Raw genomic sequence first — 12,368 nt, 5'->3', positions numbered from 1 at the left:
TTGATGATACAATAATGTATAATCAGCATATCTTTAAAGGGAGTGCTTTAGAACCACACTTAAGTGTCAGTCCCTGTAAGAAAAAGGCAGTAGGTGAAACATAGTATAAAAAAGCCATCATTTTGATAGTGTAATTTGACTATTTGCACCATCAGAATCAAGGAAAACAGACAAAATTTTCCATACCATACTGGACCATTGAGTTACAATTTCATTGAAATACACTGAAAATGGACATTCCAAGGGCAGATAACTCTGTCAAAAACCTCATTTGTTTAAGATTCTATTGAAAAATTTTGCCTGATTCTTACAAACACTTACAATTAACTATTTCCTGTTAATTCTTTGCTTTCAACACCTTACATAACCTTGCATGTAACAGATTCAATTTCATATGCTGTAAACTATGCATAGCTGTATACAGGGATAATGTAAATATGAATTCTACCAACATTCTTTCTTAAGACAACAAAACATCTTGCATCTCCTAGACATATTTTTGCAATAAACCTTGATTATGTTTACAATTAGAAAAAAATCAGGAACTAATTAAGGAAATTTATGACTGTCTATCTATCTAATTTATTACCCAAATATCATGTTTTCATGACCTGATCAAAATATATTTTATGTGCAAAGGGTTGAGTTATATAGTTTACCTAAGGCAATGTGAGATTAACTGTTTTGGTTAACTCATGTGACATATAATGCTGATTTGTTTTTAAATTTGCTGATATCATGGAAAATTGAAGGCTACAAGGGTGTTCTCCATAGTTCAAATTATAAGTCGGCAAACATACATTAGTTTTTTGTTCTTTTAAAAGTTTAAAAAGGTCAATAATTACAGGCTTACTGCAAAAGGAGTTCCATTTATACAGATTTTTTCCCAGTTGTGAAATTAGTAAGGGAACTCATGATCAGATCTTAATATCATCAAATTTTGTAAGTGTACAACTAGTTGTAAGTTTTGATGACATAACAAAACAAAGAATTGAGACATCAAAACTTACGATCAAGTTTTACACTTTCAACATTTTGTGAATTTACTTGCCCAAAGACTTCTCCAAGAAGTGAAGGATGTCATTCACTTAATAATAATAGAATAATAAATTGGACTGAGTGAATAACAAAAAAATTATCCCGAGTGCCAAAGAACGCCTAGATTTAACAAGTGTGCGGGACTTGTTCCACACACGAGTTAAATACTCAAGCGTTCTTGTTAATATTTTCGTTATTCATGATAACCAATTGATTATCCTATTTATTATATAGATTTCTTCATAATTTATCGATATTTTCAACATGAATTTTAAATTCTGTGATTGGCAAATTGATATAAAAGTTGTGATGTTTTTGGAGAAGAAAGTCTGAGAGTGAAATTCCGAATTTATTTTACAGTGTAAGATCAATGTCTTTTGGTTGTAGCATTATTTCTGTCACAATACCACTGTCCTTGCTTTCTCGTGAAAAGTCGGAGAGTGAAATTATCTAATTTATTTCAGTGTGATTATTATTGAAATTTATTACACTAGGAACATTCGATAAAACACTGTTATCTATATAATAAATTAGTAAATTAGATTGATCTGTTTCAAGTTTCTTCCTAATATATATATTGACCCTTTTTGTTTTCCTAGACCCAGCTTGTAATAAGTGCAATAAGTATGATTCGTCTTGCCATATAATTGTGTCAAGTTAATCATTAAGTTACCAAACCATGAAAACCTTCGAATAATTTATAGTGTCTTATTATTAGCTTTCACTGGAAAAGCTTGATTGGATAAAGTATTTCAGGACCAATTAGGGAGGTGTTTTGGAGAGGGATTGCAACTCATACCAATTAACACTAATTAGAATTCAATTGATAAATACATTATGCTTTTAAAAAGAAATTGTATAATAAATTATTTTGTTATATCTTAGAGCAGTAGTACCTAAAAATAAAAAAAAATAAAAATTTTAACTTAATGTGCAATACACCATTGTTATTCCTAAACATCAAACATGTTTTAAAAGGAGAGTAATTCATAATATGCAGATAACTCTATAATAAAAGGAATTACCCTAAAATTACAGTTATTTTTTATTTGTAAGGTTGCAAAGTTTCATAAAAGTCTGTCAAATAAATTAGTTTGCTCTACCAAGTTTTGTGGCTACAAAAAATACAGACTTCCCTGTTCACCATGAAAATAAATATCATTAAATCATGAAAATAAAAAATTAAACAGTTTCAGGAAAAAATTTTAACTTTATTACATCATAAAAAATCATCTTAATAATTGTGTACATTTATAATCATGGTACATTACCAGTATAAGTAATTTTTTTATGACTCCCTCTCAAAATGCTCTTGATCAACACCTGCGATGTATTATACAGCAGGGTTTCAAATTAGTGTGGATCTGAGGTCTAGGGCTCTCAAAATCTGACCAATGACTTTTTAAATTTAATTTACCTAGGGCATTGAGTTCCAAACCTTATACCTTGAGCTGTACTGAGGACCTTTGATTTTTCTTAAGGTGCCTTTAATAACAAATTGCAAAATTTCCTGGGCCTTCAATTCTAAATACCAGTAAGAAATTTGAACACTTTAAAATACAAACTGTTAAACCATTGGTCCAGGAAAGTTGTTAATTAATACATTAGGACTTGAACACAAGGAAAGACTTTTTATAATAATTGCTTCCTATCATTATTTCAGGTTTCATTTGATTAACGATAATTTTTTGGGAGTAATAACAATACATGCATTAGTAAGAAGAATTAATGAATGGTTTATTTTGACCATAGATACTATTATTTCACCTGACCATCTGTTGGGTGTTCCAACGATAATAAACACTACTTACCTGTGCCCTAATAGCTGCTAACTGAATGTTCGCCATCCTTATTTCATTACGTTTCCGACACATGTCTTCCTGTGTTTCATACACTTTTGAATATTGATGTTTTGCTAAATTTCTGAAAAAGTGAAAAATATGAAAAAATTAAAACTCACCTCATTTTCTTCGTTATGATTATATGGCACAAGATCACTTGTTGTTTTACTCCGTTGTTTATATTTCATATTTTCCCTTTTTGATTTTGATCTTGTACTTGGAGTTCTTTCTACTTTTTTTCTTGATTTTGTACTTTCTGAGCGAGTAAGATCAATGTCTTTTGGTCTTAGCGTCATTTCTGTCACAATACCACTGTCCTTGCTTTCTTGTTTTGAGAATTGTTTACGTTTTATATCCTGATCACCCAGCTGTTCTGTTCTTGTAATAGAAATTTGTCGTTGTAATTTTGAGCGTGATGACGATTGTTCAGGAGGTGATTTTGGCCGTGTGCCCGATGACATATTGCTATCAATAGGACTGACAAGACCTGAATCTGACACAGGCATTTGGAAAGATTGTCATTTGTTGGCACAAATTACGACAGCTTCTTATATAAAGTTTCAATGTTTCCGATTTGGTTCATAAGCAAGTTTGCATTTTCACACAAAATTTTCCAGCATAGAATGAAAGACAGTTTTGTTCGATGTTGAAAATAAGTAAAATTTATGCTCTAATTATATATGAAGCAGTAATTTAACTCCTTGTTTCCTGGAAATAATTTGAAAAACTATCGCTAATAGTCTTAAACCACATTAGTTTTCAATAAGTTGTATTTATATCACCCTTGAGAAACTAAGTAATTAGGCCATGTATTAATGGCACAAACCAATTAAATATCCAACAGGAAAAAAAAATTAGCAAATTCACTGAAGCAAAAGCGAAAAATAACGAAATTGTCACAGAGCAAAAATAGATGTCCTAAAACCAATAGTTCCAAGTGTCGTCTGCAAGTATCCACTAAGCAGAAGATAGATAAGCAATTGACGTCTGCTTCAGGTAGATAGTGCCAACAGACAGATGCAGCGATTAGATTGCCAAAACTGTCATCTGCTATATATTAGCAAACATCAGTCTTTGGGATCTGACGATGTTTCTGAGGAGGTTGATTCTTTCCTTTCACTGGTAACTTTTTTTTCTCATTAAGTTTCCCAATTGGCTAGGGGATTTCAGCAGAACAATTACCATTGCTTAGCTTTGTATGTTTTTTCTGGTTGATTAGATTTATCCTGATGATTTGCCAAAAAATTACCATGCAAAATTAGAAAAAGTTATGCATCATACTGCAAACAAATTGATGTCATTGTTTTGTTGCTTTTGATAATGATAAAAATAATCACATGATCACAAGATAGACAAGAATATGCTGAAAATAATAATCAGTGGATATTTGTGGAACCTCATTATACATAGATACTAGAATATTAATGTATATAATAATCTATAATTACACTTTTTCTCATCATTGATTAATTCATCAGATAAAACATGTGTTTAATTTTTTATCCTTACTTCCTCAGTTGTGGTAGATTGTACCTTGTTCATTACAGTGCAAACTGTTTAAACTGAACCCTGAAAAACTCATCTATACCAGACATACACTGAAATCCCATATGTGGATCCAAAGGGGGCCTGGCAAGCTCCACCCAGCCGCAGATGTTTGTTTCCTCTTATAAGCCACTGTAGACAGGCCTTTCTAAATTCTTGGGCATTTTTATAATAATACCTACTGTGAAGGTACTTTTATTTGTGGATACCAATATTCATGGAATAGGGAAGAAACACAAGTTAGTGCATTCTTGAATTCATGGTTTTGAGGTTTTCAGTATATACATTAATGGAAATCTCCTTTTCGTTGAGAACCAAATTTCATGATTTGGCCTACCAACGAAAACTATGAAAATTGGTAACCCATGAACAAAAATTCTTTCACAGTAGTTTGACAATTGGATAATGTTGCATAAAATCATTCACTCTTTCTAAAACTTTGCAAGATTCTGGAATTTTCTGAGAGGGCTGGCAGCAGCGTCAAGGGTGAACTTCAATCATCAGACACTGTTTGGAGCTTGGGGCTTTGGGTGGGAGTAAGCCCCATTATCAATTTGCAAAAATGAAAATAGCATATATTTGTATTAAAATGTGTTTATCAAGGGTTTTTTTTTCTGGCCCCATAATGGGCCCACTCTAGGTGATTCTTTGGATCTGCCACTTAATCCCTTCAAAACTCTGTGTAAACCATACAACTGTCTAAACTCAATTGGGTTTGGTTTAGACAGGTTTTACTGTACTTAACTGCACTGTTTAAGTATGGTATTATAGAGTTTAAATTTAAATATTCTTTCAAATAAATTCCTTTAACCTATGGAACATTTCATGTGGGAGATTTTCCCCCATTGACATCGTCTCGTGTTGGAGATTTTCACGAAGAAGCAAATTTTGATGTAAAAATTCAATAATTTAGTATTTATCACAGAAAATGTATTACATTTAAATGAAAACCACCGACAAATCTGATATTATTATGTGAAAGATCCTACTTATTTCATAAATTTTAAGGGATTCTCCCTCTAATAATTAATGAGGGGTTTAAGGAAGGGTTTATAAATATATGCAAATTCATAATAGGATTAGAAGTTGTAGAAGGTGGTTCATTCCTTCTAAAATTACAACTAATTCAGAAATTAAGTGATGAGGAGCCCTTGGGCAGTCAATGAATGGTCTTTTTTTCAACTAAAAAAGGGGCATTAAGGGTGCTATTAGCAGGTCATATAGTTTCATGTTCTTTACAGTAAATGGTAAAAAGCATTTTTTCAAACTTCATTTATTTTAATTTAAATCAATCAGGATTTGTGTTTAATCGAAGAATTAAGACTCCTCCTTAACCTTCATTGAAAAGACCCAAATATTCAAATTTTTGACAAAGTTTGAGTTGTCTTGCACTAACTATAACTGAAAAATTGTATCAGATTTCAATTTAATCAAATTAGTAACATGACAAACAAAGCATAGGTCCTATATAAACTGAGAAAGTGAAAGCAAGGGTATACAATGGAGCAACTGTTGCTTCTCTCCATTTCTGTTCCTTTTTTCATGATTAGAACAAGGAAAAGAAAACACTATTTGTCTCTCCTTGAAACTGCCAGACAAATTCACACATGACTTGTGGGAGATTTATGAGAAAAATACTGAATAATTTAACTTTTATATAAAAAATTTGCTTTTACAAAAAAAATATCCCACATGAGGCAGTATCAAACAGAATTCCCCACATGAATGGTTCCAAAGGTTAACAGGTATGGTATGAATTCATGGTTTTCAATGATCATGTTCAGTAAGTTCAACACAAGGTTAGATGAAATCTGGAAACATCTAAGATTTAAATATCTCATCTATAATGAAAATGCTAATAGCCAGTTAATGACATTTAGATGGTCTTCCAGTGATTTTGTAAAATTCTATAAAGTAGCATACTCATTCTTCCCCAGCAATTTGTGCTATTGAAAAATGTTAAAATTGACATTAAATCATGTTAAATTATCACAATCTATATTGCAATACTTCAATTTGAGCAAACAAAATGTGTTGACAGTATATTTATTGATGAAGATTGATGGTCACCAAAACGCTTTGGCTCTACTTTCCTACTCTTGCATCAACTACCTGCATTCATCATAACATCACTATCAAAACCACTAGTAGAGAATAAATGTAATAAACACATTCTTCAAGAATTTGACTTTATTAAATAAAACGCTTGGCTCAATGCAGCATTTGTATATTGTTTTTATTCCAAGTCAAGACACTCTCACAGTCTACACATATATTTCAAAAATGGTTAAGTGTAAGTATTTGTAAGAATCAGGCAAAATGGGATCAGACACATGCATGTCAAAACCCCACCAATCCGATTATGTAATTTCACTCAAGGATGCTTTCCCTACCATTATTTGATCTCTGCATCACTGGCTTTGCTCAGAATTTTTTCAATAGAATCTTTAAAAAATGAGGTTTTTGACAGAGTTATCTGTCCTTGAAATGTTCATTTTCAGTGTATTTCAATGAAATTGTAACTCAATGGTCCAGCATAGTATGGAAAATCTTGTCTGTTTTTCTCAATTCTTATGAAGCAAATGGTCAAATTACACTATCAAAATTATGTGTTTCACCTACTGCCTGATTCTTACAGAGACTGACACTTGAATTGTCAATTAGAAAAAAAATGCAATAGCAATAATTTTAGATCCCCTAAAGAGTGACAGTTGCGTGGAGTTACTTTAATTACAACCGTGTAAGTGGTGAAATTAAATAGAGGCAAATTTGGATTGAAAATTACCAGTAGTACTCACAAGAGAACATCTGTTTACAGTACTACAAATACTAGTTGTTTAAGTCAAAGGCTTTATAGTAGCAACTGAACTTATGAACTTGTGTAAAGAATAAAACAGAATAAACTGCTAAATAAAATGAAAGTTAAATATTTTACTTTGATTATGTATAATAATTCGACAGTTTATTTACGATAGTAACTGCTGTTGAAAGCTGATTATTACGATATAAATAAGATAACTACATCTGATAGCTGCCAGTTATCTCCTAATGGCTAATGATATACTAGTCAACATGGAGTTTAATTGATAATCAAATGATTTTTAACAGGTAGTTTCTGGCTGATGTATTTGGGGTTCATTTCTGAGTTTGATACAAAGCAGAGCAGCAATATTTATTTTTCAGTTATTTTGTATTTTTTGTGGATCAATTGATACCTTTATTATGATCTTTAAGGAGTGTGATTGGTAAGGGTTAAAAGTTCAGTAAAGTTACGTACTGTTCCAGTGATTTAAACCTTCAATCACACCTCAGGCGGAGGTGGTCCTGAGTTCAATCCCTGGTCAGGTCACACCAATGACCAAAAATTGGTAGCCACTAGAATTCCACTAGCATAAAGGAGAATCCAAAATTATTGTCCCGAAACGCTTGAAAAACCTGACATTAGACATTAAACCGAAATAACCAATCAATCTAAATTTCACTGCTATAATGATGAATTTATTTAAACAACTTTCCCTTACCAGGAGCAGATCCATATATTTTTAAAGGGTGGGGTCCTAGAAAAAATGAAGAGTCCTAGGCTATTGTTGGCCATTTTTTCCGAGCTGCTGGAATACCCCCTCCAGGAATCTCTCAGTATGTTGCACCTTAAAAACAACTAATTGCTCTTCATGCATTTGTGGATGGTTAATGAAACCTAGCTGGTATTTTGAAAATATGTTGGTAGTTACTGTTGTTCTGGTCTTCCCAATACCAAACCAAAGTACTCAAGAAATCTTCAACAGTTTAGAAGATATAGAAATAATGAGTGCTTTTCATCTTGCCTGGGATTTAGGAGGTCATATCACTCACCTCAGAATGCAGGAATTTCTTTAGACGGTTCCAGGTCAATAATTAAGGTATAATTAAAATGTCAACATTTAAATAAAAAAAAACTATAAAAAAAACAGAAATATAATTCCTACAAGTAGTGATAATAAAAATCCACCCAAAAGACATAAATAGGTCAATAATAAAGAACATTACAAAAGTTGAAAGTTTTTATCTATTTTCAAACAGAAGCCAAAAAAAACAGCAAAAAATTAAATAAATAATATGGCATATCAAGGACAATGAAATATAAGAAGTTGTATATTATACAGCTTCAACCATTGTACAACCTCAACCCAATGAAGATTAATCAAGAGATAGTTTCTATGTCTGAGATAGGAGAATGAAGCCAAACTTTCAAAAGGAATCAACAAATTTCAACCTTTAGATGCTATGAACAAAGTATTACTTGAATCTGGAATTATTTTGGAATTAATAAAATGACAAAAAAATAATTTGTAAAACTAAACCTTACTGAGGGGGTTAGTCATGCCGGCATGGCTACGGGTAAGGTTAGTTGGATATCAAAAGGCAAGGAAAACTTACTAACCCCCCCCCTCCCCTAGTCATGACAGCATGACTTACCCCCCCCCTCCCCCTTAGTAGGGTTAGTCATTTAAATAATTATTTAACTTATTTTCTTAAATCAAAAATAATTCCAAATTCAAATAATACCTTGTTAATATCTCCTACAAGACATTTCAACCAGTTCTATGGTCATGTTAGATATTTTCGATAAGCAGGAATTTTCAAATATTATTTTCATACCTTCTGCAAGTCATGTACAATGAACTTCAGGTGTACATTTAAGGAATGACAGTTATATTTTTTCAGTCTATGAAAAAATACGCTCAATTATGTGTTCCACACTAAATAACATGCAGGCAGTAAAATCATAGTATCTTTAGGAAATATATTATTGTAAAAAAAAAAATGAATGTAAAGATCAGGATTTGACAAGTATATGTGAAAAGGCAGGTTAATGACAATTTTCATAAATCTTAAATTTGAGCAAGATAAGAAATGGAAGTTCATATTGAAAACACCATCATTTGCCTGGTAATGAGGAACATTTCTGTGATGTCATCATTTCTGTTTTAAAAAATCTATAATATCTAAAATCTAAAATAAAATGAGTAGTTATACAACCTAAGTAAGCCTGGTATTTTATGTTTTCCAGACCAGATATTGTTTGGACTTTCAGGGGCATACAGAGATAAGGGATTGAATTTTCCAGATAAGATATTGTTTGGACTTTCAGAGGCATACGGAGACAAGGGATTGAATTTTCCAGATATGATATTGTTTGGACTTTAAGGGCATATGGAGACAAGGGATTGAATTTTCCAGACCAGATATTATTTGGACTTTCAGGGACATATGGAGACAAGGGATTGAAACCAACAAAACAATGCCAATTTCTTAAGGTATCAAATAGCATCTGTCTACTAATTGAGTGGAGAGTTTAATGGATAAAGATCCATTATCTACTTAGGTCTCATAAATGTCCAATGGATGCACTTATAGCCATGGTAAGACAAGAAAGTTGACAACATTTTTACTTCTTATTCACAGATTTAAAACAATTTAGTTAGTTTAGTCTGGTAATGAAAATCCTATGATGATATGAGAAAGCACTATGTTGTATGCCAAAAATGGATTTTATTCCCCCAATAAAAGCACTTTTCTCCAGTTCTAATCTACAAAAACTCTAAAACAGCAGAATGGAATTTGATGAAACTTTCATATATTAATTGTTTTCAATTCAAAATGGCTTTACTTGTCAGTTTTTTCATTTAATGTATTACTCATGTCTGATTGTAGTCTGTTTTGTACCAAAATTGTACTCATGACTGACTAACAACAATTTCTATCATTTTCCTGTCATCCAGGATACATGTATTTATCAGTCTCCAGGTATACCAAATTTGACACCTCAACCATATTTGTATACTTCACTATCATATCAAGTTAACAGAGTATCAGCTTCGTTTTGGTTCGTAATCTCTCTTATATAACATGTCAGGCAGATATTAAAGAATCATTTCAGAAAGTTGAGCATCAGTTATAATTGATTTTGTTTTTTTTCTGATGAATTGTTCATATCATATTTGTAATAAACTATAATTCAATCTCCACCTTAAAAACTGTTCATGAAAATTCTATCAGTTATGTCAATGGTTTTGTAACAGTTACTTTAGAAATGATAATGATATCTGGTAAAAGAATCAAGCCCCCTTTTTCCTGCAAGGCCACTTCATCTATAATATTTTAAATAAAAATCTATAACTGTCATGCTTGTCTGACCAAAATCAATTTTGACATTTAGGTATACACCAAAAAACAAGAGGCTTCTAGAGCCTGAATAGCTGACCTAAAATAGCGAAGAAAGGTAATAACACTTAACATGTCTTAACAGATTAAAACAAAAATTTTACCACAAGCAGATCTTATTATGCTGAATATTTTTACTTGTTTAAAATTTGGCTAAACAAAGCTTTTGGAGATATATATGTGAAAACTACTGTCTGACACATATGTTCTATTTTAAGTAATGGTGGCCATGTTTTCTCAACAGAACAAAAATCCCCACATCAGTTCTATGCAGAATACCCCAAAGAACATTCATACCATGTTTATTTCCAATTGGTCAAGTAGTGTCGGAGGAGAAGAGTTTAGAAAAATTGTTAACGACGACAGATGACGAAGACGATGAAGATGACGGACGCCAATTTGATTAAACAACAAGCTTTACAATTTTGCACAGTTTACCTGCTTACTGCTAATGATAACATGTTTTGTGGACAATTCAAACTAGACCATTTTCTCCAAATATTAATTCCAATAAAAATTATTTAAAAAATCTCTTTGCTCTTTGATCTCTGCTGCTTTCATTAGCTCTGAGATAAGAATTGTTCTGATATAAAATTGATACAACAAGTGTATTTCCTCAAAATTACTAGAATTTGTGATAACTTAAGCCTTTAAGGTCCCCCAATACACCCTTGGTATATATATATATGATAGTTAAATGACCGATACATACCAATGTAGCCTTCTGTAATTTTTGGGGGATTACATATTGTATTCTTAGGTATTTCCTCTGACACATTTTATGGAAATTTAGTTGCCAATCGGTCAGAAATGTTTTTCCCAATAATTGAAGGATAATTGGTTGAGTCTTCATCTTACTGATGTATGAATATATCATAATAACGAGTTTGACCTTTTTTTACAAAGGGTAAAAAAAATTCATAAGTAAACTCAAGCTATCTAAAAAGTAACAATGAAACAAATGTCACTTTTCTGTCATCAATTATAAGATTAATGTACCAGTATAGTGCAGCCTCCCTTACATTTATAAAATTTGACCCTGTTTCCTTGACTTTTAATCTTGAACTTTCACCTATGATCTTGGTAATAACAAAAAACTAAGTTACCAAATATTTCTGCTGAAAGTTTTCCATATAATAATATAGCTGCATCTTTCAATCTTTCCTTCTTAAAAATGTAGTCATTTAATAATTAAGTAATTCTTAAGACAAATAAATGGATGATTAATATCTGAAGTATATTTATTAATCTTTTTTTATTTGTGGTGTCTGATTTTAGGCCATATGCAGGGGCAGATTCAGGAGGGGGCGTGGCGGCCGTGTGCTCCCCCCCCCCTTAAAATTTGCAAAGCATGGGTTGTCAGGGGTAGATTTAGGTGATTTTAGGTTGAAACTTTAAATTCCCGCTAATTTTACTATAAAAGATATCTACATTGCACCCACTCTAGAAGAATATTTCAAAAAAAAATATTTTAAGTGTGCACCCCCTCCCCCCAATCTAAAACCCTGGATCTTCCCCGGAAATGCAGTTATTGTAAAAGTACATTTATTCATGGGTAACAATTAAGTGGTTTACCAAACTTTTTGTTATTTCATTTACTATCAATTTCATCGATTTTATATTCAGATGATACTTACTATTTTGTTTTGACCTATACATGAAAACAACAAAAATAGGCACCCCACAAACAATTGTAGTTCCACAGTATTTCAGAAAGTTATGAAATATTGTAAAAAGACT

At 31.7% G+C, this 12,368-nt stretch overlaps 1 protein-coding gene across 1 annotated transcript in view; it reads right to left on the bottom strand.

The window, feature by feature from the left end:
• Nucleotides 1-12,368, bottom strand: part of LOC148609979 (uncharacterized) — a 163,968-nt gene that overhangs the window by 68,780 nt on the left and 82,820 nt on the right. The window contains exon 10 of the mRNA XM_088541715.1: nt 2,850-2,961. Coding sequence (XP_088397841.1) covers nt 2,850-2,961 — 112 coding nt within the window. The remainder of the gene's footprint in view (nt 1-2,849; nt 2,962-12,368) is intronic.

This window comes from Perna viridis, chromosome 8, assembly GCF_037379345.1.
Source record: "Perna viridis isolate PV_CMFRI_1.1 ecotype Kerala chromosome 8, ASM3737934v1, whole genome shotgun sequence".
In the NCBI taxonomy this organism is placed as follows: domain Eukaryota; kingdom Metazoa; phylum Mollusca; class Bivalvia; order Mytilida; family Mytilidae; genus Perna; species Perna viridis.
The sequence above is the reverse complement of the archived record's forward strand: the minus strand, read 5'-3'. Positions and strand labels throughout refer to the sequence as shown.